The sequence below is a fragment of the Hylobates moloch genome, unplaced genomic scaffold (genome assembly GCF_009828535.3).
Source record: "Hylobates moloch isolate HMO894 unplaced genomic scaffold, HMol_V3 SCAFFOLD_7, whole genome shotgun sequence".
NCBI lineage: Eukaryota > Metazoa > Chordata > Mammalia > Primates > Hylobatidae > Hylobates > Hylobates moloch.
The window spans coordinates 48,103,446-48,130,655 of record NW_026652282.1 but is presented as its reverse complement, the minus strand read 5'-3'; the positions used below and the strand labels follow the sequence as shown (position 1 = coordinate 48,130,655).

The 27,210-nt window shown below is 47.8% G+C and overlaps 1 protein-coding gene across 1 annotated transcript; it reads right to left on the bottom strand.

The window, feature by feature from the left end:
• Positions 1-205: 205 nt before the first annotated feature.
• GNL3L (G protein nucleolar 3 like) lies at positions 206-27,210 on the bottom strand. Its single transcript, XM_032757009.2, has 14 exons — positions 27,130-27,210; positions 24,863-24,928; positions 15,842-15,903; positions 14,701-14,808; positions 13,537-13,653; positions 11,898-11,981; positions 11,594-11,729; positions 10,610-10,713; positions 6,576-6,720; positions 3,936-4,023; positions 3,244-3,418; positions 3,012-3,154; positions 2,562-2,698; positions 206-423 (listed from the first exon to the last, which is right to left on the bottom strand). Exons 2-14 carry the CDS (start codon positions 24,876-24,878, stop codon positions 206-208), a joined length of 1,533 nt encoding a protein of 510 aa, XP_032612900.2. The 5' UTR covers positions 24,879-24,928; positions 27,130-27,210.

Below are 27,210 nucleotides of genomic sequence, written 5' to 3'. Positions count from 1 at the left end.
GGTACTAGTTAGGGAGAAGAAAGAGTCGTTTGCAAGTTGGACAACTGGGTGGCTAGATAGTGATACCTGTTCTATGGGCTAGAACCAGGGCTGGGAAAGCTGCCTTAGAGAGCATGCCTGCTTCCTGGACCTGTCATTGCTTGGTAAAGGATGCACTAGGCCAGGCATCCAGAAGCCCACAGGGAGCGAGTGAACCACCCACATCTCACCACATGAAAGGCAGGTAAAAGGGACTGACCACTTCCCGGAGCCCTGGGGAGAGAAGAGGGTTGCCATGAACAAAGATGACAGGTACCTTATACACGGTGGTTTTATTTTCAATGGCATCTGCTATTTTCGTCATCGGAGAATGCAGCAACTTGATCTCCATTTCAAGTGGGTCCGTGTCACCCAACAGCTCATCAGATTCTCCAGTGGCCAAGCCTTTAACACAACCAACACCACTGTCAGGGCCCTGGCTCCCCTCTGTTGCCAGCCCCCTGGTCAGGCCTTAGTGAAAAGGATACATGGATGCTTCCCAGGGGAGTCAGGTGCAGGAACTTTTTCACTCCTGCTGAGAGGCCACATCACCAAGAATTAAAAGCATGGGTTTTGCAGTAGGATATTCACTTGCTGGGAGCTGGACTCAGAGCTTCAGCTTCCTCATTTGGAAAATAGGAATTCCACAAGCCCTCTTCACACTGGGCTGCTGTGAGACATGGCAGATGTCTGTAATGCTCTGGCCCAAGATGCTGCTCTGCAAATGGCAGGCACTGGGATTCCCTCCCCAGGACCAGACTTTCTCCTCCTCTCTCTGGCCCCTTGCCTGGAGCTGGCCTCTACTGCAGCCCTCAGATGTGCCCACTGCCCAGTGCCCCACTACCCTCATGCCTGCTTCTATAATTTTGCCCCATTCCCTACCCTTGGCCTTCTAATCCCTACTCACCCTTCAAGATCCAGCACTAGGGCCAACTCCTCCAGGAAACCCTCACCACTAAACCTGTTCCTCACTGTCTTCTCAATTTCTCAGACCTCAGTCTTTTGCCAAAATGTATTCTCAGTGATGGAGCACCTCTTGCCCCCACATCCAGCCAGGGTCAAGCATCATCATAAGAACATAAACTCAAACCCCTCTCAACTGCCCTACTTAACAGAAGAGGAAACTAAGGCCAGATACAGTGGCTCATGTCTGTAATCCCAGCACTTTGGGAGGCCAAGGCAGGCAGATTGCTTGAAGCCAGGAGTTCGAGACCAGCCTGGCCAACATGGCAAAACCCCATCTCTACTAAAAATAAAAAAAATTAGCCAGGCATGGTGGTGCACACCTATAGTCCCAGCTACTCAGGCGGCTGAGGCACAAGAATCACCTGACCCCAGGAGGCAGAGATTGCAGTAAGCCAAGATCATACCACTGCACTCCAGCCTGGGCAACAAAGCAAGATTCTGCCTCAAAAAAAAAAAAAGAGGAAACAAATTCAGAAAGGGGGCTGAATTTGTGGCCCAAAGCCACATGGAATACAAACTAGAAAGCAGACAAGTCCTCTTAACCTCGTGTGTAATACAAGGACACTAAAAGACCCAGAGAAGGAAAACTACTGGACCTCAAGAGAAAAAACAGAGAATCTAGAAGCCAGGCTAGCCAGGGCTTCCTCAACTACCCTATAATGTCTACAGACAAGCCCAGAGGGCACTGGATACCTTTCTTAGGCAGTGTAGAGAATGAAGCAGGGAGCCACAAGCCAGGGCTGCAGAGAGTAATATCTGAGGACAGCAAACATTCTCAGGAGTTTCTGAGAGTCACATCTCTGTTCCCCAGCAAATAATCATCTTAATAAAAACTGACATTTACTGAGCATCTATTTACTATATGCCAGGCACTGTTGTTCTAAATGTCTTTTACATTATTAAATAAATCCTCATAACTACCTTATCGGGTGGACTTACTGTCCCCATTTTACAGATGACATCATTGAGACAAAGAAGTGAAGTAATTTGTTTAGCATCACACAGTAAAAAGGAAACAAAGCTCGGATTTGAATCCAGGCAGTCTATACTTTTGGACACCCAGCTCCTCTGAGCTGGAAGAGTCTTCAACAGGGCAGGAGAACTGGGTCAAAGGCCACCTCTGCTGACATCTTTTTGGCAAATATCAGCTTTCTGTGACTTGGGTACCTTACTCACCGATAGGGGTAAGAAGGAAAATCTAGAAATGGACCTGAAATGGTTGTGAAAAAGCCTAAGGCAACATTAGAGAGTTTTTGAGAGAACGTCTCAGTCCATTCCAGGTCTCAAGAGACAGGAATGGAGCCTCACATTTCCAGAGCACCTCAATGGGTACCAGGCACTTTTTCTTTCGTATTTACCAAAAGCTCGCAACCACCCTCCCCCAACCTGCGCTGCCAGGGCCAGATTAGAATTCCCCACCTTGCAAGAAAAGAAATATTAGGCCTCAAGCTGCTTAAGCAACTTGCCCAAAGCCCAAGTAGGGCCAAGGAAGCGGAAGGTCAAACGTGGCATTTGCTGTCAGGTCTGTGTGGCCCCACTAGTGCAAGACCAAGTGCACCCACTCTGCCCACACTTACATTCCATGGTGTCTTCATTGGCCTGTTCAGTATCCTCAATGTCAAAGACCTCGGTCATTTCCTTAACGATCTCAGCACTGAGATGGGTGGGCAGAGTGTGAGTGGCTGGTGGTGGTATATAGAAGCTGATCTTCCCGCTGCATTGGAAGATAGGGGAGATTAGTGGTGCTGTCACTGAGAGAACCAATGACAATCCAAGAGACAATGAGTTTGCAGGCCAGAAACAGCAACGGAACAAGAAAACCCAGTGGCTTCTGAACAAGAAGAAGTTGAGTTGCTGGATAATCACCGGGCATAAAGTCTCGAGCAGGACATGACCTGGCACCTTGGCCATCCTCTGCCCCAAGACCCAGGAAGTCAAGCTGCCCCAGTGGCAATGAGCACAGATGAGCCCCTTTGGGGAGCCAGGCTCCCAGCGGGCCTCACCCTTACCCCTAACCCCCTCCTCACCTCACCCAGTCAGCTAGGACAGCTTTGGCCGCCTGTTCCTGACTGTATAAGCCTCCCTTCTTCTTCTTCCCCAAACGGTGGGCCACTGCCGTCAGAAAGTGCTCAGTGGTCTGGAACCCAGAGATGCCATAATAGTTGGAAATCTGGTGAAGGGAGGAAGGAGAAAAGTCATGAGGAGGAATGAAGGGCCCTTGGAGTAAGGCAGGGCATCAGCCAGGGCTCTGCTGCAGACCTCCTCCAGGTTGCAGCGCTGCAGGATGGTCTCCACTGGGGTCACAGGGTCTGCCAGCTTCTGCACGTGGACGCAGTTACGCAGGATGGTGCCCACCTCTGAGTTGGGCCCTGGGACAATGCCTGGAGCATCCAACAGCCGGATGAACTTGTCCAGGTAGACCTCCTGCATGAATCTGGGGTGGGGAAGAAGAAAGCCCGGATATGTCTGGCATCGTAGAGGCCCCAATCATGAAGGTGGGCCTGGGATGTGGGGGTGTAAAGGAGTGAGGGGAGGGTGTATTAGGGACGAAGGTGGAGAGATGTAGAGCTGGAGGAGGGGTGACTGGGGCTCTACAGACTTGAGGCTGATTCTAATCTAGCCTCTGCCACTGGGGACTGAGCTGCAGGACCTTGGGCAAGCTTAACTCTCCAAGCCTCAGCTGCTTCATCCAGTCAACAGAGCTCCCATTAGTAGCCCAATCTTGCATCGTTATTCAGAAGCTTCAAGGCGCTAATGGGAACCACCCATGTAGGGACCTGGCCTACACCTAGGGTGTATCAGGAAAATGAGGACTATGAGACTCCCATGCCTGGGGAAAGCATCAGGGGATGGTCCACGATAAGGAAAGGGACAGGGGCTGAAGGCATAGGAGTTGGGGGAAAATGGTAGGGTCAAGGAATTGTGGAGTGGAGGAGCAGGCAGGTGCTTACTTGGTAATTCCAGGAACAGCTCCCACGCTGCATGCGCGGCTGCGCTTCAGGCTATTGATCAGGCTGCTCTTCCCAACATTGGGAAGACCTACAAAGTAGCAGCAGATGTCTCAGGGCAGAAGAGGCCCTCAGGAACACTCAGGCCAGCCTGTGTGAGGGAGGCCTAGCCAGGGGCAGTAACCAGGCCATGCGGAAGCCAAAACATGGAGCTTGGCCTCCTCCCTTCCCACCCCAGGCCCTGACAAAGCCCCTACAGGGCCTTTCTACCTCTCCCCTCCATTTGTGAGCATGCTAGATAGGTATGTCCCTCTTTCTAGATGTGACACCAACCTCCCACCCACAATCAGCCAGGCAGAGGTCCTCAATGCAATGCCTCAGTGGCACAGTCCAACAGAAGGTGGACATCGAGAAATGTCTAAGAAACAGAGAACAACCTGTCTGGGTGTATCATTCCATGGATGGGGATGGAGGTCATCTCCAAATGCCAGTCTCTCTGTGCAGCTGTCTACCTGAGGTATGTATTTTGCTGTTTGGGCATCTGTCAGCCATTCTCAGCCTGTGGATGTCTTTGTGTTTCCCCTCACTGGGCCTCATTCTCACCGTTCTCTTTCTGTATGTGCTCAATTTACATGTGTGTACTACTGTCTCAAGCATATGCTTGTTTCAACCTGAGAAAGCTGATTGCCTAAAGAAAAAAGAAGCGTATGTCTAAGTATACCTCTCGTGCATGAAGCCTCTGCACACCTCTCTCCCCCCTCCCTCTCTCTAGGTCATTCTCATTCTAAATATCACCATGCATGAAAGTCTCTACACATCTCTCTCTCTCTCTTTCGGTCATTCCCATTCTCAGTATCACCACTTTTTCCTTTTCTTGTCTCTCTCCCACTCAGTCTCTTTCTCTATCTTATCTTTGTTTCTCTCTGTGTCTCTGTATCTAAGCACCTCTTTCTCTGCCAATTTGTCTGTCTCTCATTCTGGCCATTGTTCTTTTCTCTCTGATTCTCTCCACCCCACCAATCCTGCCTCTATTTGTAATTCCCTCCATGCCAACTCCTGTCAGCCTCTGTCCATGCTCCTCGTCTCTGTGGGCTGGTCACTTCGTGGATGCCTCTCTGTATGTGTCTCACAGTGTCTCTTCTACTCTCTCCCTGTCTGCGCCTCCTTAACCTCCTCTCTGTATGTCTCTATTTCTCTCTGTACAGGTACACATACCTGCCTCATTGTGACATGTCTGTGTATTTGTGTCCCTCTGTGACTCTGAGTATGTGATTATGTTCGAGGGTCAAAGTGTATATGGGCACATGCGTGTCTTCTTTTTTTTGAGACGGAGTCTCGCTCTGTTGCCCAGGCTGGATCTCAACAGTGGCACGATCTCAACTCACTGTAACCTCCACCTCCCAGATTCAAGCGATTCTTCTGCCTCGGCCTCCCGAGTACCTGGGATTACAGATGCCCGCCACCACACACAGCTAATTTTTGTATTTTTAGTAGACATGGGGTTTCGCCATGCTGATCTCAAACTCCTGACCTCAAATGATCTGTGCGCCTCAGCCTCCCAAAGTGCTGCGGCTACAGGCATGAATGAGCTGCTACATCCAGCCCTCCTTGTGGTTCTATGCGCGTTGGGGGAGCAGCATTGGGGTGGGTGTGTGTGGGAAGGGCTTGGTCTACATGCATTTTGACTCTGGTTCTATCTCTCTAGATGTGCCTCCTCTGGATCTCTGGGTCTGTAGTGTGGGTCTGCGTATGTGTTTGTGGATCTGTATGTGTACTTAAGAGCTATGTGTATGTGTTCCTCTGTATGTACAGCCTTGTCCAGTCTGCTTCCATGTATATCTCTCTCTGAATCTGTCTCTATCCCTGCAGTGTGTTTGTCTCTCTCATTCTTTCTTTGGGAACACATGTCTGCCTCTCTACATACATGGGTTATCTCTACCCTTCCTATGTCTCCCTTGACAGATCTCGGTATGCATGTCTGTTCTATGTCCTTTTTGGTGTTTCTGATTGTATCTCCCTCTTTACGTGCCTCCATCATGTAAATTTGTCTCCTCTTTCCATTCCCCACCAATCCTGCCATCTGGCTTCCCAGTGCGTTCTCTGTGTCTTCTTCTGTATCTATCCCGGTATGTGTACCTATACCTTCTCAGTGTCTAGCTCTCTCTCCAATGTCTTTCTCACGTGGCTTCACATTCTCTCTCTGGTGATCTATCTCTGCCTCTCTCAATTTCCCTACTCCATTCCCATCATCCCTCCCTCAGGAACCTGTGTTCCAGAAAGGCCCAGGTTTGATCCTCAGCTCTGCCTTGTCTTGCACAGGGCTGGGCTCCAAAAGTCCCTTTGCCCTTCTCTGGGCCTCACTCAGAATTCTCATCTGTAAAAGGTAGATGGTCACCCCACCCTCCCATAGCTCTGATAGGATGAGATGGTACCAACTCCAAGCCTAGCACCCTGCATTTGCTCCATGGATCTAATACTCAATACACAGTGATGCCCATCCATCCAAGTTACAAATCACGAAACCCTTCCTGAACCACTCCTCTCTTCCTCCAAAAGACAATGAAGCTCCCAGGATCCTTTCACCCAGTGAAGTGTCCACCCAAGAAAGAAGCCTGAGCCCCATGACCACCCAGCAGGTCTTACCCACAACACCCACACGAATGTGGGTGCGCACTTCACCAAGGCGGCAATAGTTCCCCAGAACCCTCATGAGGTTTTCAGCTCCAAAGCAGGCTTTGCTTTTCAGCAGTGACTCAGAGGCCTGATCTACTGGCATGCTGCAACGATTCTGGAGGAAAAAAAATGAATATTACAGAAGAGACGTCAGGTAGCAGATGAGGTCTGAGCCCAGATTTCCAACTTTCAGGGCCTCCCTATGATCACTGAGCTCCTCAGCCTGAAACGGAAGGCTTCTCACACAGATCTTGAACACGTGTCACTTCCCCATTCCCCTCCACTGTCTTTGTGTCTCCAGTCTTCTCTGCTCCTGCCTCTGCTTCGACACATGTCACTTGCCTCCCTCGGCAGTGGCAGGATGGCATCCTGGCTCTAAATAGGCCAGGTTTGAGCTCCAGGTCTACTTCTCACAGGCCTATGTCCAGCAAAGCCTGCTTCCCTTCTCCAGGCCTCAGTGCCCTGTGTACACAACAGGGATGCCCACCCTCCCTGCCTGCGCAAGGATGAGAGGGAGCCTGGCCCACAGCCTACCCTCCCTCAATTCCTCACACAGGACAAGGCCATCCCAACCTTTACTCCTGATGCCACCTCCTCTGCCCAGAATTCCCTCCCTCCTCTTCCCTTACTTTTTTTCTTTGAGACAGAGTCTTACTCTGTCACCCAGGCAGGAGTGTGGTGGCGCAACCTTGGCTCACTGCAACCTCCACCTCCTGGGTTCAAACGATTCTCATGCCTCAACATCCCAAGTAGCTGGGACTACAGGCATGCACCACCGCACCCGGCTAACTTTTGTATTTTTAGTAGAGACAGAGTTTCGCCATGTTGGTCAGGCTGGTCTCAAACTCCTGGCATCAAGCAATCTGCCCACCTTGGCCTCCCAAAGGGCTGGGATTACAGGCGTGAGCCACCACGCCCAGCCACAGCATTGTTTCCAATATCACAAAATTGGAATTAGCCCATATATCCATCAATAAGAAACAGGTTAAAAAGCTGTAGCCTTAACGTGGAATACAAATGAAATACAGCTGTTAGAAAAGGTGGCTTCTGGCCGGGTGCTGTGGCTCATGCCTGTAATCCAGCACTTTGGGAGGCCAAGGCAGGCAGATCACTTGAGGTCACAAGTTTAAGACCAGCCTGGCCAACACGGCAAAACCACGTCTCTACTAAAAATACAAAAATTAGCTGGGTGTGGTGGCACGCACCTGTAATTCCAGCTACTCGGGAGGCTGAGGCAGCAGAATCGCTTGAACCCGGGAGGCAGAGGTTGCAGTGACCCAAGATTGCACCAGTGCACCCTAGCCTGGGTGACAGAGTGAGACGTCATCTCAAAAAAAAAAGGAAAAGAAAAGAAAAGGCGGCTTCTATTTTTGCCATCAAAAAGGCCAAGAAGCTGGGCACAGTGGCTCACACCTGTAATCCCAGTACTTTGGTTGGGAAGCTAAAGCAGGTGGATCACTTGAGGTCAGGCGTTCAAGACCAGCCTGACCAACATGGTAAAACCCTGTCTCTACTAAAAATACAAAATTAGCCAGGCGTGGTAGCGCATGCCTGTCATCCCAGCTATTCGGGAGGCTGAGGGAGGAGAATCACTTGAACCCGGGAGGCAGAAGTTGCAGTGAGCCAAGATCATGCCATCCCACTCTGGCCTGGGCAACAAGAGCAAAACTCCGTCTCAAAAAAAAATTAAAATTAAAAAAAGGCCAAGAAAATGTAAATAAGGTATCATGTTTCTGAAAGGTTTAAAAGTTTAACGCTATCAAATGTTGCCAAGGGTGCAGCAAAAGAGGCCCTCTCACACATTCATCTACCCCACTGGTAGGAGTATAAATTGGTACAGCCATCATGGAGGGCGACTCATCAGTGTCTAGGTAAAGGTAAAATGCAGAAAGGCTATGACTCAGCCACTCCCTTTCTCTACCTCACCTACAAACACACACTTGCCCATGTGCCAAGGAGACATGTGCAAGGGTATTTGTGGAAGCCCAGGTTATAACAATAAAAAACTGGAAACTAATTGTATTCAGCATCGAAAAGGCACATCTCTATAGAAAGATGTCCAAGAGAAAAAAAAAACTAAGCCACAGAATGATATCCATAATACTTCCAAACGGTATTCCCTCTTTATATATACACTTCTATGTATATCCAAAGCACAGAATAATATTTGGAAGAAGGCCGAGTGCAGTGGCTTATGCCTGTAATCTCCGCACTTTGGAAGGCTGAGATGGGAGGGTCAGTTGAGGCCAGGAGTTCGAGACCAGCCCGGGCAACAAGCAAGCCCCCCCCCTCCCCACCGCCATCTCTACGAAAATAAAAAAGATAAAAATTAGCCTGGCATGGTGGCATGCACTTATAGTCCAAGGTACTCAGGAGGCTGAGGCAGGGGGATGGCTTGAGCCCAGCAGTTTGAGGCTGCAATGAGCTATCATCACGCCACTGCACTGAGGCCTGGATGACCAATTGAGACCCTGCATCTAAAATAAATAAAGTCTGGAAGAATACACACAGAACTGTCAATGGTAGTTACCTCTGGGTATGAATAAAGGAGACTAGAATTAGGGAGACTGGTGAAAGGGTATTTAAGCTTTATCTGTAGTTAATTTTATTTTTTCTACTTTATTTTTAAATAAGTTTAACATCCAATGCAAAATTGAAAAAAAATGTCCCTTAGTATCCAATTTCTCTCCCAGAAACAGTTTCTGTATTAATATTTTACAAAGCATACATATTTCTCTATTAATGATATAATTGGGAAGAACTGTGATTTGTTTCAAAGAGAAAAATGATTGGAGGTATACGTATTTTTTAAAGTTAACAAGTAGTTGGTTGTGCACAGTGGCTCACACTTATAATCCTAGCATTTTGGGAAGCCGAGGCTGATAGATCACCTGAGGTCAGGAGTTCGAGACCAGCCTGGCCAACATGGTGAAACCCCATCTCTACTAAAAAAAAAAAAAAAAAAAAAATACAAAACTTAGCCACAATCCTGGCTACTCTAGAGGCTGAGGCACAAGAATCACTTGAACCCAGGAAGCAGAGATTGCAGTGAGCCGAGACGGTGCCACTGCACTCTAGCCTGGGTGCCAAAGTGAGACTCTGTCTCAAAAAATAAAAAATAAAGTTAGACCGGGAGTGCTGGCTCACGCCTGTAATCCCAGCACTTTGGGAGGCCAAGGCGGATGGATCACCTGAGGTCAGGAGCTTGAGACCAGCCTGGCCAACATGACGAAACCCCATCTCTACTAAAAATACAAAAATTAGCCAGGCATGGTGGCACATGCCTGTAGTCCCAGCTACTCGGGAGGCTGAGGCAGGAGAATTGCTTGAACCTGGGGGGCAGTGGTTGCGGTGAGCCAAGATCACGCCATTACACTCCAGCCTGGGCAACAGAGTGAGACTCTGTCTCAAATAAATAAATAAATAAACAAACAAACAAGTAGTTAACCGTATTTTACAAATTCCCTATAGACATGCTTTATCCTTACAACTGAAAAAAAAGAAATGGTTCCTGAAGAGTGATAATACAGGAAGAAATCAAGTGAAACTAATATTAAGAAGTCACTGGCCAGGCATGGTGGCTTATGCCTGTAATCCCAGCACATTGGGAGGCCGAGACGGGTAGATCACCTGAAGTCAGGAGTTCGAGACCAGCCTGGTCAACATGGCGAAACCCATCTCTACTAAAAATACAAAAATTAGCAGGGCATGGTGACGCGTGCCTGTAATCCCAGCTACTTGGGAGGCTGAGGCAGGAGAACCATTTGAACCCAGGAGGTGGAAGTTGCAGCGAGCCGGGATCGCACCATTGCATTCCAACCTGGGCAATAAGAGTGAAACTCCGTCTCAGAAAAAAAAAAGTCACTCGGTGGAGCAAAAAGCTCAAAGTTGAAGGCTCAGTTCAATTACTAAAGGGCTGGAGGTCCCAGTCCAAGTCACCACCCCCCCAGCTCTGGCCCCAAACTACCCTGAAAGTGGCTAGATGACCCTAGCCCCAGGCTTACCAGGTTTTTGACCTGATGCTGGGTACTGGCCTTGAAAGCCACGGTTGGCAACTCATTCCGAAGGTAATCCAGCCATTTCTCCACAACCTCCTTGGGGACCAGGTCTGTGGTAAATATAGGAACAGATGGGGCTGGTAAGCAGAACAACACCTCCATGGTTCCCTCCAAAGACACCTCCACCCATACCCAAAGCTAGGCCCACCTACCATCAACAGGTCTCTCAACTGGCCCTGTCATTCCCATCCAGTCCGCAGGCTGGAGTTAGAAAGGACAGTCTGGTCTATGGGATGCATTAGCCCTCCCTGAGGAGGCCTCTGTTCCCTCAGGGAAAATGGACAAACTAGCTATCTGGTCCCAAATGTTCTCTTTCCAAAACAGCGCCAGGAGCATCAGAGACCTCCCAAATATTGTGTTTCCCATCCCCTCTCTGGATCATTCTAGGTTGGGCCAAATGTCAAAGATAACCCTAACAAGAATGGCTATCATGTGTGAAGTACTGACCACCATGTACCAAGCATTTTATCATTAATTCTTATAACAAATCTGTGAGGTTGGGATACCCGTGGCCCATTTTACAGCTAGAGAAACAGGAGCTCTTGGAGGTGGCATGACTTATCCAGTGTCTCAGAGAAAAGAATCAGGACAGGTGGGGGGCTGAACCCCAGACCTGAGTGACTCCTGAGCCCATGTGCTCCTCTGCCCCAGTCTTTGAGTTGAGGGAGGAGGAACTCTCCAGGGTTGTCCAAAAACAGAGAAGGCTCAAAATGGCAAGAACAGGGGACTGAAAGGCAGACAGCCTTGGACTCCACACCTAACTTGTACCATACTCTGTGATATAGGCTTTGAAAATCAGAACAAAAATTTCTACTTTGCATGACTATTATGAGTATCACTGAGTTGCTGGGTTCAGTGTCTGGTCCAAGCTAGACGTTAAAGATGGCCTGCCCACCTTCCCTGTCACACCCAATCCTGCCTAACACCCACCAATCTTGTTCAAGACCAGGACCAGCTTCTTGTTGCCTTGTGCTCGCAGGACAGCCTCCTCCATTTGGAAGCAGCGGCAGCCTAATGGGTCTCTGGCATCCAGGACTTCCAGAATCACATCAGAGTATTCCACCACCTGCAGGGCAGAGGACCAGGGGATGAGGGCAGGGAAAGGATAGGGTAGCAGTGACACAGGCCTGTGAAACAAAAATCTCCTTCTCAGTCAGGAAAAAACAGAAATGGAGAGGAAAAGGGGCTGGACTGGAACCCTCCCCGAAAAGCCTGAAGAAATGGAACCCTGTACCTTACGGAACTCCTTGTAATAAGCCTTCCTTGTGGCCTCGTCATCCAGCTGAGGAAACATATTTAATTCCTGCAAAACTTCCTCCTAAAGGAGAAGAAAAAAAGAGAATGGTCCAGGGGAGGAGGGGGAGAGAGCGAGAAAGAGAAGCAGGGCTTTGGAAACTATAGGAGGCTTTAAAAATCATGTGAGTCCTGGCCATCAGAGAAATCCAAATCAAAACCACAATGAGATACCATCTCACACCAGTTAGAATGGCGATCATTAAAAAGTCAGGAATCAACAGGTGCTGGAGAGGATGTGGAGAAATAGGAACACTTTTACACTGTTGGTGGGACTGTAAACTAGTTCAACCATTGTGGAAGACAGTGTGGCAATTCCTCAGGCATCTAGAACTAGAAATACCATTTGACCCAACCATTCCATTACTGGGTATATACCCAAAGGATTATAAATCATGTTACTATAAAGACACACGCACACGTATGTTTATTGTGGCACTATTCACAATAGCAAAGACTTGGAACCAACCCAAATGTCCATCAATGATAGACTGGATTAAGAAAATGTGGCACATATACACCATGGAATACTATGCAGCCATAAAAAAGGATGAGTTCATGTCCTTTGTAGGGACATGGATGAAGCTGGAAACCATCATTCTCAGCAAACTATCGCAAGGACAAAAAACCAAACACTGCATGTTCTCACTCATAGGTGGGAATTGAACAATGAGAACACTTGGACACAGGAAGGGGAACATCACATACCGGGGCCTGTTGTAGGGTAGGGGGAGAGGGGAGGGATAGCATTAGGAGATATTACCTAATGTAAATGACAAGTTAATGGGTGCAGCACACCAACATGGCACATGGATACATATGTAACAAACCTGCACGTTGTGTACATGTACCCTAGAACTTAAAGTAAAATAATAATTTTAAAAAAAATCATGTGAGTCTCAAGCCACCAAAAAGTAGCTTTGGCCAACCAATAAAGCTGGGAACTGGAAGAAAAATGGACAGAACTCCATGGTTCATGTGTGCACCTATGTGTATGTGTGTGCTCGAGCACCAGGTGGAGACCTGAGTGTGCACATGGGTGTGAAAGGGAGGGATGGAGGAGGGAGGTGTGAAAAAAATCTATGAGGGACACAGGATGGGGGAGGCATACACACTGCATGTCAGAAAAGGGAGTATGAGCTGGCAAGTGTGTATTCTGTGTGTGAGACAAGAACATCTGCCAAAAAGGCAGCAAGAAGCCCTAGAAGGAAGACAACATCCCCTCACATATGCTCCTCTCTGTCTCTCAATCCTCTCCTCATACTCTCGCTCCCTCTCCCCCAACCCCATCCCCTGGTCACATGTAACTCTCCCAGCCACCAGCCCCAGTCTTTAGGCTCAACCTTGGGAGAGAGGAGCTCTCCAGGGGTGTCCAGTCACGGGTAAGGCTCAAAATGGCCCTTTATCTCCCTCTATCCCTCCCTCCCTCCCTTCGTCCGTCCCCACAGTTTTCTATCCTCTTCACACTGATTCCCTTGTTCCCCTCCAACGACTTCACACCCTTCCGTCTTCCCTTTCACAGAAAAACGGCAAAAGATGCTTTGAGCAAACCTACCCAGGGGCAAGGGCTACACTCTTACCTTATGCTCAAACTCCTCCTGGCGTCTTAGGACATCCTGACAGTAGCTCTCGATGGTCCTGCGTTTTTGTCTTTCTTGCTCCCGGGCAGCTTGCTGCTTCTCCCTCATCTCCTCAACCTAACAAGTGAACACACCCTGGTACTGGAGCTGACTGGGTCTGCAGCCTAAGGGAGGGATGGGTGACAGGCAGAGGAAATGGCACGACATGGCAGAGGTGGGAGGAGCAGGGTCCAGGGAGAGGGAGGATATGACATCAGGAGATGAGGGTTTGAGAAGAAGAAAAAGAGAGATGAAGGGAAGAAAGAGTTGCAGAGAAAAATAAAAAGAGGGTACAAAAAGCAGAGAGAGAACGTATCCTAGGCAGGCGGAACGAAGCCTGCCTAGGATGGAAAGAAGCCAAGGTCCTGGGATGCTTCATCATTTAAAGATAAGGAAGAAGGCCGGGCAGGGGGACTCACGCCTGTAATCTCAACACTTTGGGATGCTGAGGCAGGTGGATCACGTGAGGTCAGAAGTTCAAGACCACCCTGACCAACATGGTATACCCCGTCTCTACTAAAAATACAAAATTAGCTGGGCGTGGTGGTGCACGCCTGTAATCCCAGCTATTCAGGAGGCTGAGGCAGGAGAATCACTTGAACCCGGAAGGAAGAGGTTGCAGTGAACCGAGATCACACCATTGCACTCCAGCCGGGGCAACGAAGTGAAACTCCATCTCAAAAAAAAAAAAAAAAAAAAAAAAGAAAGAGGAAAAAGCGGCAAAAGAGACTGTCAGTGGCTAGTCAAAGAAAAAGAAGGACATCCAGGAGAGTGAGATGACAAGAAAGTCCACGTGCTTCAAAGAAAGCATAGCCTCAAATGCTGAGCATTCTGATAAGATGAGGGAAGAACACTATTCATGAATGTGATGTCAGGGAAGGCGCTGATGAGGCCAGCAGGCGTAGTGTCAGCAGAGCAGTGGAAGCATAAGCCAGACAGCAATGGACTGGGTGGTGAGCAAATGCAGACATAAATCCAGTATCATGGTAACCTCCCTCTCTCCTGGCTTCCACAAATAGCCTCAACAACCCTAACAACTCTTGCCTTTGCCCTTCCATTCAACACTTCTGAGGACCTGGCATTCAAGGCAGGCCCTCTCTCTCCCCACCAAGGCAAAAAGCTTACCCTCTTCTTCTTTAATTCAGTCTCTCGATTGGCATGATCATTGGGGTGAACAAAATGAGGTGCAGAGGGCACTTTGGAGGTTGCTTTCTTCCCATTTTGCTTTGCAGGCTGGCCACCACATAAGAGAAAAAAAACAGAGGTAATGAACCCATGGAAATCACCTCAAAAAGGCAGCAAGAAGCCCTAGAAGGAAGACAACATCCCCTCATAAATGCCCCTTGTATCTCTCAATCCTCTCATCCTCTCATCCTCTCACTCCCAAGGTGAGCAGCAGGAATTAAAGCTTCTCAGATAAGTGTAGTTGTGGGGACAAAGAAAGGAGAGAGGCAAAAAGGGCTCCATCCCCAAAGATCTGCCCATCTGGCTGGGTAGAGGTCCTCTCTCCCATAGCCAGGCAGGGACTGACAGGAGACCTCTCAGAGGGGAAGGGCAGCTGGGAAGGTTTCCCAAGGCCCAGGGATAACCTTTCTAGATAAGTGACTCTCAAAAGAGTGGTCCTCAGACCAGCAGTAGCAGCAGCACCTGGGAACTTGCTAGAAATACAAATCATCGGATGCCATGCCAGACCTACTGAATCAGAAACTCTGAGGTGGGGCCCAGCAATCGATGTTTTCCCCCATCCTCCAGGTGATTCTAGAGGACTGGTTAAAGTTTGAGAGCTTCACCCATGCTAAATTGTGAGAACCCAAGCCTTCTCTGGCCTATACCTTCTTCTCATTGCTCTTTCCCAAGCCTTACTTACCCACACCTTTCCCAGCAGGACCAGGAGATCCAGGAACCAAAGATGATGTTTTGGCCTCCCTCTTCTCCATAAGAAACAGGGACTTGAGAATCAGACAGTCTCAAATCCCAGTTGTGTTATCTTGAACCTAGGAACTTTCTCACTGACAGTTTCCTCAACCAAAACACAGGGATAATGATAATCCCTACCAAGGTAAATCAAGCACAAAGCTGCATGTGGCTTGGGAAAAATGCTGCTGATTCTCTGCTGCAGCCACCCAGAGAGGGAGGGAAAGCCAGATCCACTGACTCCAATGTGGCGCTCTGTCCAGAGTCACCCAATATTTACTGGGTTTAGTGGGCCTCTCCCAGGACAAGCAACCTGTTCTTGACCTTACCCTCAACAACAGGCATACCTTACCTGAGGGTAGGGCCAACTTATCTTCTTGTGGCCCTTGGAACCTTCACCTGGCTTTTTATTTTCTACAAAAGAAAAAAAAGAAAGAAAAGAGCCATCATCCATCTACGCGATATTTGTTGACACCTGAATCAAGGCCAGGCCACACTGGGAACCTAGCTAGGAAGCCTCAGATGCCATGTCTGTCTAGATCCAGCACAAGACAAGAGATGCGGATGCCAGCAATAGTATCAGAGGAAGTACTGGATATATTTGCAACATTATTTCATTGCAAATTCAAATAATTCTGAGAGGAATTCTGTACAGAGAGTAACCTGAATATGTGCTTGTGACTCCTCTTTCCCCCAGAACTTCCTACTGGGGGAAACTCAACAATTTAAGTGCCAGGCTGAGGTGAGGGAGCTGGCAGCATGAGAAGGTAATCTAAGGAGTCCCAGCCCACTAAGCCTGGGCAGATGCCCTCAGTATGTGGGGAAAGAACTATCCTTCCTGCTGATCCTGCTCAGGCCATTGCCTCCAAAAGGACTTGACCTACTCAGCCAAAATGCTGCCGCCTCCCTCAGATACAAAAAGGAGAGATCTACCACTTCTCCAGTCATGACTTAGCAAAGCCCAGGAACTTATGAGGCCTCTCCCCTTCTTCAATAAGAAGTCCCATCTCTCATCCCGTTCACAGTTGGCCTATTGGGAAGAATGGCTCCCTTTAATTCTTACCACCTTCACAGGGGCTCAAGGAATTCCTAGAGAGACAGGAGTTTCTGGAAGGTCAGGATATATACAAACAAATATATTATATGAGCAGCTCAAGAATACCACACAGAGAATAGGCTCCACAATCACATCAGTTGGCTCCCACTGCAGAGTTAATGTAGGAAGCAGAACTTAAGTTCTACTGCAAATTCTTTTTATTTTGAGACCGACTCTTGCTCTACTACCCAGGATGGAGTGCAGTGGTGTGATCTGGGCTCACTGCAACCTCTGCCTCCAGGGTTCAAGCGATTCTCCTGCCTCAGCCTCCTGTATTCGTATACAAAAATACAAATTTTTGTATTTTTAGTAGAGATGGGGTTTTGCCATGTTAGCCAGGCTAGTCTCGAGCTACTGCAAATTCCTAAGGAGAATCAAGAAGATACTTCAAAGGAACTGTGTGAGAAAAGATTTCCCAAAACTTGACATTGAATAAAAATTCAAAAGCCAGGTGCCGTGGCGCATGCCTGTAGCCCCAGCTACATGGGAGGTTAAGGTAGAAGGATCCCTTGAGCCCAGGAGTTCTAATCCAGCCTGGGCAACATAGCAAGACCCCATCTCTTAAAAAAATACACAAACACAGACTGCTTTAACAGTCCAAACTTAAGCTGGGCACAGTAGCACCTGCCTGTTGCTAGCTGGGAGGCTGAGGCAAGAGGATCACTTGACCCTAGGAGTTCGAGAACAGCCTAGGCAACATAGTGAGACTCTGTCTCTTAAAAAAATTCAATAGAAATAGTGAAAAACAAAAAACACATCACTAACAACCAAATTAATAAGCTAGAAGACCAAAGGAGGGAGCAAAAATTCAAAGAAATGGAAATGATGAGCAAAAATATAAAAGAAAAAATGGACAATAGAGCCAAGAGAACTAAAATCTAAACAACAGGAGTTCCTGAGAAAAGGGTACAAATGGAGAAGCAATAATTTTCTGAAATAACAGACGAAAGTTCCTTAAGTTGAACATAGGCTTGAGGTTTCAGATTGGAAAGACACAGGCAGCAGCAAGATTAACAACCAAGGCCGGGTGCCATGGCTCACCCTGTCATCCCAGCATTTTGGGAGGCTGAGGTGGGAGGATCGCCTGACACTAGGAGTTTGGGACTAATCCAGGCAACATAGTGAGACCTTGTCTATACAAAAAAAAAGTTTAATTAACCAGGTGTGGTGGCGCGCACCTGTAGTCCTAGCTCTCAGGAAGCTGAGGCGGGAGGACTGGTTGATCCCAGGAGTTCAAAGTTATAGTGAGCTATGATGGCACCACTGCACTCCAGCCTGGACAACAGAGACCCTGTCTCAAAAAAAAAAAAAAAAAAAAAAAAATGATTAACAACCAAAAAGACATACCCTGGACATATCCTGATGAAATTTCTGAACTCCAAAGATAAAGAGAGAAAATTCTAACCAATAGATCACTCTTACTATGTGAAGGTAAGAAAAAGACATTTTCAGGTGAGCAAAGATTACCACCTGTCTTTCTTTCCTTTCTTTCCTTTCCTTCCTTTCCTTCCTTTCCTTCCTTCCTTCCTTTCGTCCCTCCCTCCCTCCCTCTTTCTCTCTCTTTTTTTTTTTTGAGACAGAGTCTCGCTCTGTCGCCCAGGCTGGAGTGCAGTGGTGCCACCTGAGCTCACTACAACCTCCACCTCCCGGGTTCAAGGAAATCTCCTGCCTCAGCCTCTGGAGTAGCTGGGATTACAGGCGTGCACCACTGTGCCTGGCTAATTTTTTTATTTTTAGTAGAGACAGGGTTTCGCCATGTTGGCCAGGCTGGTCTCAAACCCCTGGCCTCAAGTCATTGGCTCGCCTTGGCCTCCCAAAGTGCTGGGATTACAGGCATGAGCCACCACGCCTGGCCCTGTGTTTCCTTTTGGATAAAACTACTGGCAAAATAAAAATTAAATCAGAATAAAGATCCCAAGCTAAAGGAAACAAATAGTGGTGGGCAGGAAATCTACTAAAACTTATCACTGAGGCCAGGAGCGATGGCTCACAGCTATAATCCCTGCACTTTGGGAGGCCAAGGCGGGTGGATCACTTGAGGTCAGAAGTTCAAGACCAGCCTGGCCATCATGGTGAAACCCCATCTCTACTAAAAATACAAAAATTAGGAGTTTGAGACCAGCCTGCCCAACGTGGTGAAACCCCGTCTCTACTAAAAATACAAAAATTAGCCGGCTGCCTGACTTGAGGTCAGGAGTTTGAGACCAGCCTGCCCAACATGGTGAAATCCCGTCTCTACTAAAAATACAAAAATTAGCCGGGCGTGTTGGCACGCACCTGTAATCCCAGCTACTCAAGAGGCTGAGGCAGGAAAATTGCTTGAACCCAGGAGGTGGAGGTTGCAGTGAGCCAAGATCGCACCACTGCACTCTAGCCTGAGCAACATAGCAAGACTCTGTCTCCAAAAAAAAAAAAAAAAAAGCCAGGTGTGATGGCACATGCCTGTTGTCCCAGCTACTCAGGAGGCTGAGGCAGGAAGACCACTTGAGCCCAGGAGGCGGAGGTTGCAGTGAGCCATGATCACACCTGCACTCTAGCCTGGCCAACAGAGTGAGACCCTGTCTCAAAAAAAGGATTCTTAAAATCCAAGAAGCATATCATAAGGAAATAGCTCAGAACTGAAATATCAAATTATTTCAACAAAATCCAGGAATCAAGTAATGGGGGTTGGAAAAGCAAAAGCATGAAAGCATGCTAAAGGTTTCATTTTGAAAGGGTAGGTTACAAAATAGTCATTATTTAACTTTGATAAAGTGATAAATACAGAATTAATTATGTTTGATGTAAATATGAATACAATTACCAACATAACTTTAATTACCAATGGAGGATTGTTTAAAAACTTCATCAAGTTAGCAAAACATAAATAAGGGAATAAAAGAAAACAAAATAAATAATAAATATAAAATAAGATGGTAGAGAGCCATGCACGGTGGCTCACACCTGTAATCCCAGCACTTTGGGAGGCTGAGGTGGGCGGATCACGAGGTCAGGAGTTCGAGACCAACCTGGCCAACATGGTGAAACCCCGTCTCCACTAAAAATACAAAAATTAGCTGGGTATGGTGGCAGGCACCTGTAATCCCAGCTACTCGGGAGGCTGAGGCAAGAGAATCGCTTGAACCCAGGAGGCGGAGGTTGCAGTAAGCTGAGATCGCGCCACTGCACTCCAGCCTGGTGACAGGGCGAGACTGCATCTCAAAAAATAAATAAATAAAAAATAAGACGGTAGAAATCTGACCAGACATAAACGCCTCATAACAAATGTGAATGGGTTGAATTTAAATAAACACAGTTTAAATAAACACGAAACAGACCCCCAGTCTCCTTTCTTCTAAAGTACTCATGTTGCAACAATAACAAAAAAAAATGTGAGGTTTGGAATGAACCAGGTCTGGACATTTTACTCAACAATTTCCATCTGCCTAACTTCCCTGGAAACTGAGTGCCTGCAATGGATACAAGCACACAATGAAAGAAAATACACCACTTGGAGAGAAAAAGAATGTGCTTCAGAGGGGAGAAGAGAAGGGGGGAGGGAAAAAGGAGAAGGGGGTGCAGTCAGTCATCCCTCTCAGCACTCAGGAGCCTCTGCTCATAGGTTTTTCAACAACTCCAGAGAGAAAACAGCTACCATTTTATAACCAGCAGATATTCTTACTCTGGCTCAACAACTACCTAGCTATATGACCTTGAAGAATTTTTCAAAACCTCTCTGAGCCTCAATGCATCCACCAACATCATCTAGGCCTAAAATCACCAATTCATCAGTACGCAAAAGCAGATCTCTGTATTCGTTAATCCCTCATCTCCCATACTGTCACCCACAGATGTCCCAGTACACCCACTGACTTCATTCCCCTCATCCTTCCTCTGCCATAGCATCAAATTTCCCACAACATTCTCTGAAACTCCCACCTGGGTGATCAGCACTCCCCTAACAACCTCTCTCTGGGATCAATTCTCCAAGCTCTTGCCTTGATACTTGGCTCTCCCAAGGACAATGCTTCACTTGCAGGCCTCTCAAAAGGTGGTTGTTGTTTTCACTGGCACATATTTATCCTGGGGTCAGTAGGTAGAGTACGTAGTCCTCCAGACTCACCAGTGCCAAGCTGAGACTATTTTTCCCTCTTGTTAAAAAGAAAAAAAAAAAAAAAACCCAGGTGTGGTAGCTCACACCTGTAATCCCAGCACTTTGGGAAGCCAAGATGGGAGGATTGTTTGAGCTCAGCAGTTCAAGACCAGCCTGGACAACATAGAAAGACCCTCATCTCTACTGAAAAAAAAAATTAGTGGGGCATAGTGGCAAATGCCTGTAGTCCCAGCTACTCAGAAGGTTGAGGCAGGAGGATCGCTTGAGCCCAGGAGGTTGAGACTGCAATGAGCTATGACAGCGCCACTATACTCCAGCCTGGGTGACAGAGTGAGACTCCATCTCAAAAATGTGTGGAGGGGGATAGGATAAAAACCCTGCTCTTGGCCGGGCGCGGTGGCTCACGCTTGTAATCCCAGCACTTTGGGAGGCCGAGGCGGGCGGATCACGAGGTCAGGAGATCGAGACCGCGGTGAAACCTCGTCTCTACTAAAAAATACAAAAAATTAGCCGGGCGTGGTGGCGGGCGCCTGTAGTCCCAGCTACTTGGAGAGGCTGAGGCAGGAGAATGGCGTGAACCCGGGAAGCGGAGCTTGCAGTGAGCCGAGATTGCGCCACTGCACTCCAGCCTGGGCGACAGAGCGAGACTCCGTCTCAAGAAAAAAAAAAAAAAAAAAAACCCTGCTCTTTTTGAGGCCCCAACTAGGCTGCTATGCCTGTCATCTATGACTTACTTTTCCTCATCTATTGAAGCACCTGGTTCATTGCTTTTCTTTTGACCCAACTCCTGCCACCAACAACCTGGGTGACTTTGGAGATCACTGGGCAACCCTTCCAACAATCTAGGTTTCCCACTTCCTTGACATCTTCATCTCCAAGGATCTCCATTCAATCATAGTCACTCACCCACTCATTCCTATGGTTACACCTATGGGGGAACCACTTGCAACTGCTTGGACTTCTGAAAGTAGTCTCGACACCCCTCTCTCCTATCTTCAAGCTCATTTGTCCAACCTCCTAGAGACTTGAATGTTCTACTCAGTTCCTTATTTGTCAGCCATCCTTCTTCCCTTCCTGTCCAGCTAGCATCCCACAGTCTGTTATTACAATTGCGCTCCTGCAAAAAGCCGCAATTCCTTTGCCCCTCCATTGCCCTACTATGACATCTTTATCAGTGTTTGGTAACTGACCAGCAGGCAGACAAGGGAGGCAGGCAGGCAAGTTCCATGGAGTATACACCTGTGCCACCAACACCAATATTTTTTTTTTTTTTGAGACAAAGTCTCGCACTGTCACCCAGGCTGGAGTGCAATGGCGTGATCTCGGCTCACTACAGCCTCCATCTTCCGGGTTCACGCGATTCTCCTGCCTCAGCCTCCCAAGTAGCTGGGATTACAGGCACACACCACCACACTCAGCTAAATTTTTGTATTTTTAGTAGAGACGGGGTTTCACTACGTTGGCCAGACTGCTCTCAAACTCCTGACCTCGTGATCCGCCCGCCTTGGCCTCCCAAAGTGCTGGGATTACAGGCATGAGCCACCTCGCCCAGCCAGTTGTAAACTTTTTAAGTGATAGAACACTCCCCCCTTAAAAAATAACCACTCAAACATGAACAACAGCGGCCAGGCACAGTGGCTCATGCCTGCAATCCCAGCACTTTGGGAGGCCAAGGTGGGTGGATCCCTTGAGGTCAAGAGTTGGAGACCAGGCTGGCAAACATGGCGAAACCCCATCTCTACTAAAAATACAAAAAAATTGGCCAGGCGTGGTGGTACGCACCTGTAATCCCAGCTACTCAGGAGGCTGAGGCTGGAAAATCACTTGAGCCCAGGAGGCGGAGGTTGCAGTGAGCTCAGATCATACCACTGTACTCCAGCCTGGGCGACAGAGCGAGACTCGGTCTCGAAAAAAATTAAAAATTTAAAAGAATGCACAACAGTTAAAACTGCATTTGAACGCTCTTTAGCACTCCTCGAAAACGTTCCCAGACTTGGCCGGGCGCGGTGGCTCACGCTTGTAATCCCAGCACTTTGGGAGGCCGAGGCGGGCGGATCACGAGGTCAGGAGATCGAGACCACGGTGAAACCCCGTCTCTAGTAAAAATACAAAAAATTAGCCGGGCGTGGTGGCGGGCGCCTGTAGTCCCAGCTACTCGGAGAGGCTGAGGCAGGAGAATGGCGTGAACCCGGGAGGCGGAGCTTGCAGTGAGCCGAGATCGCGCCACTGCACTCCAGCCTGGTCGACAGAGCGAGACTCCGTCTCAAAAAAAAAAAAAAAAAAAAAAAGAAAACGTTCCCAGACTTAATCATTATCATTTGGGTCCAAGATACCCCTAGCCCAGAGTGCAGACAGCTGCACCACACGTTACCTCCCCCCAACTTTCCCAGCAATCATCCCAGTTAGTCTGATCATTAATTGCAATTTACCAGTGAAGGTCTTGGTTTTGTGTGCACAAAGGAAGTTTTTCTATTTAATTTTCACCATTTTCCTCACTAATGTAGATGTATAGAATTATTCTTTATTTTTAACAGGTAATAGATTCATATGATTCCAGAACAAAAAGGTGTTATTTTGAGGTCTCCCTCCCATGCTTGTCCCTATCCATTGCAGTCCCCTCACTGCCACAAGAAACCACTTTGTTAGTTTATTGTGCATCATTTTCTTTATGTAAATACCAATATATATTCTTATTTCCTCCCATTTTCTTCCATAAAAGATAACATACTATAGTCCTGTTGGCCAACTTCTTTCAGTTAGCAAATCTGAAGATCTTTCCATCTAATAGTCTTCCCACACAATACAGTTTTTCCATATAATCTTTCTATAGAATACTTCTTTATCTTTTAAACAGCCAGAATTCTTAAGGATGCATATATCCTACTTTATTTAACCAGGTAATTTTTGTCTTTTCCATCACTATCAATATTTTTATCATCTAGTATTAGATGTTCCTAAATAAAGTATAATTACCACCTTTCTTGTGTTACTTATAAATATGATTATTTGGTCGGGCATGGTGGTTCACGCCTGCAATTCTAGCATTTTGGGAGGCCAAGGCAGGCAGATCACTTGAGGTCAGGAGTTCGAGACCAGCCTGGCCAACATGGCAAAACCCCGTCTCTACTGGTAACAAAGCAAGAGTCCATCTCAAAAAAACATAAAAAATAAAATAAAAGTGTGATTATTTGCTTTTGGTATTAACAGTATGATTCTTGATGACATTTTTATGATTATATAAAAAATGTATTTTTTTCCCACCAAGCTGTCCACTGGCAGGGTCAGCATTCACAAAGAAAACAGAGCCACTGGGTTGCACAATCCTCATCCAGCCTGCCCAGTGCCAGTGTGCTATCCAAATGTTATCATTTTCTTTTCTTTTTTTGTTTTTTTTTTTTTTGAGACGGTGTCTCACTCTGTCGCCCAGACTGGAGTGCAGTGGCATGATCTTGGCTCACCACAACCTCTGCTTCCCAGGCTCAAGCGATTCTTCTGCCTCAGCCTCCCAAGCAGCTGGGATTATAGGCACACTCTTAACCACTAGTGCAACTTATGGTACCAACTGATAGAGAAAAATGTTAGGACATGTCGGGGTTACAGGCAGTGTGATATGTTGTTTACCGCAATTCACCTCAGATCATGTCACTTAACCTTGCTAAGCCTCAGTTTCCTCATCTGTAAACTGAGAATGGGGCATAATGGAAATATTCTCTTACAAGGAAGTCAGGAGGACAGCAATGATACCATATGAAAAAGATCCAGACTGAGTGATCTGAAACATATTCAACAGTTTTTAAAAGTTGCTGTGAAGGCCGGGCACAGTGGCTCACGCCTATAATCCTAGCACTTTGGGAGGCCAACGCGGGCAGATCACTTGCAGTCAGGAGTTCGAGACCAGCCTGGCCAACATGGTGAACCTCTATCTCTACTAAAAATACAAAAAGTAGCCTGGCATGGTGGCACACACCTATAATCCCAGCTACTCAGTAGGCTGAGGCAGGAAATGCTTAAACCTGGGAGGCGGAGGTTGCAGTGAACTGAGATTGCACCACTGCACTCCAGCCTAGGTGACAGAGTGAGACTCCAACTCAAAACAAAAACCAAAAAAAACAAAAAGTTGCTGTGAAATTCTATGAATATTCATTAAAAGCACAGGATTGGGAGGGGTGGTAAAGGAAACTCACTGTGTCTAAGTTTCATCGTGATGACCAGCTTGAAAGCAGATAGGTTCAAATCTGCTTGCTCTCTTCCTGTCAGAATGGTAGAAGAAGCAATTTGAAGACAGCTGGGAACCACAATGCCACAAGCCCCCTCCTAAGTCCCCTAAAGGTAAAATGTTAAAGAACATTATGAGGAAGGCATAATAATTAGGAAAACTGGGAGAAGCTGGAGCTAAAGCCTCATATGGCTGAGTCCACACAGAGAAGGCAGTGTCATACTACCCAAAGGGAGGAATAGATCTCAACCTCATTCCGGGTGGAGTAAGTGGCTCAAAGCCACTGGGCTTTGAGCCCAGTGGGGTCAAATGGGGTCAGATGGGGTCTTTGGTCCTTATTCCTCCACACTGTAGTGTTATATTCTAGGTAGGGGACTAGTGCTCAACGCCACACTGAGGGGAAAGGGACATGCAAGGATGGTCTATTTCTATATGGGGTGATAATAGTGTCTCTTTTCCCAAGTAGGGGATTCTACATCTCATCTACCCTGGGAGAGGTGGTGGGGAAGGGTGTAAATAAGATCCCAGGAGTCTACCCTGGGAAAAGGGGGCCTGAGAACAGGGATTCTTACCTGAGTGTCTGTATGGACTGAGATAAGTACAAAATCTTGGAGGAGGGGGTAAAAATCTGTGCCTGCATATGCCTGGGGTCTATACCTTGGTGATTTCAGTTGGGGGGATTGCCATCTGTCCCTCTACTCTGGGGTGCAAAGAAACTGGGGAAACCCACAAAGTGGCTGTGTGCATCTCTGCTGCATGGGAAAAGAATCACAGATCTGTTTATCTCTAGATTGTGGGGATGGGTCCTGCATCTCTTTACCCTGGAGAGGGCTGTGGTACAGGATCGATATGCCTGATTCCACAACTATGCAGCTTTGAATAAGCGGGTCTGCACCTTACCTGCAGTGAGTTATTCTGGACCCTTCTATGGGAGGTGGACTGTGACAACTTTCATCTTTTATGCTGGTTGAAGTCAGCAGCACACTAACACTGAAAGAAATAGGGGCTCTGGTTCTCTGCATGGGTGGTGTGTGGAGGGGGCACGCAATGCAGCTATAAATTAATAGATCAGCCCTAATACTTGGGGGTGGGGGCGTCTGTGATTCTACCCTGGGTGGAGAGAAACACATCTGAGCTTCACTACCTTGGGTAAAGGGGAGAGACCATACGCACTGAACTGCCAGGTAATCAGCAATGTCACTCCCTCTCAACATTACAGGGAGGGAGACCTGCATATCTGCTCCTGTGGGGTATCTCCCTTGCTACATTTAGTGATTCTAAATATTTGGGGGAGGTAGGGGAGGTAGGGGGATGATCTGTGTCTACCTCAAAGGGAGAGGAACACATCTGAGCCCCTCTACCCCCACGGCCCCTCAAGGGGCAGACCTGACTGTCTCTTCATGGATTAAGGTCTGTTCCTGTTTGCTTCGAAGCACGTTGGGTGCTTCGAAAAATTACACATTCGGTAAAACGGGGGCTACGGAAGTAGGGATCAGGTCTGATTCTCCACAATGGGGACTCACTCTAACCTAAGAGGAGGGGGCAATCGGCTTAGTTGTCCATAGGCTGAGGCCTGTAACTGCAACCACTTTGGGGACGGGTGAGTTGGGGAGCGATACAGGTCTACGCGAATGGGGAGGAGATGCCCTCCCTCTGTATATTAAATGTTTCCAAGCTCCTCTATAATGGTATGGGAGCAGATACATCAAAGCCTCTGTCTGTCCTGAGGAGGTGCCTCGAGGCGGCTGTCTAAAGCCAAGCCAAGGAAGTGCCTTAAGTCGGGAGAAGTCTGCGCTGCTCATCTGGGTGGAGGGAGATGTCTCTACACGGTTGGGGTGGATGTCCCCCCATGCCTTTGGTGGGTCGACTCCTGTTTCTACAGAGTGAATGCAGAATGGAGCCTCACTATCTTGAGGACGATCAACGCTTCACCACACAAGTGAAGTTTGTGCCTCTCTACACAGTGTGTCCCGGGTCTACACCTTTCTAGGTGGGATGGGGCAATGCTCCTCTCCCGGCAAACTCCACTCCGCGAAAAGGCAATTCGGCGCTTCTCCACGTGTGCCGCGATCCCTGTCCCTCTTCCGGGCCCTTCTACCCAGGAAGGGATCCGGCTGTTTACCTCTCTATTCCAGGCTGGCGGGCATCTCTGGTTTCACATCCAATAGACGATCCTAACTGCCCGGCCGTCTAGGTGAGCGCACACTGTAAGAAAAGAAGAGAGAAGTTTCTTACCCACACTTCCGGCGGGGATCTGAGAAGCGAGGGCAACACGACAACTCGGCTGGGCGAGCACAAACTCTCGCGCAGCTAGGC

What these genes read in the sequence shown, in the direction of transcription:
- GNL3L (XM_032757009.2), bottom strand. An exon ending in GTCCTAGCTGACTGGGTGAG is followed by an intron (nt 2,699 to 3,011) that starts GTGAGGAGGGGG and finishes CTTCCAATGCAG; the next exon opens with CGGGAAGATCAGCTTCTATA. An exon ending in CAATGAAGACACCATGGAAT is followed by an intron (nt 424 to 2,561) that starts GTAAGTGTGGGC and finishes GTTGTGTTAAAG; the next exon opens with GCTTGGCCACTGGAGAATCT.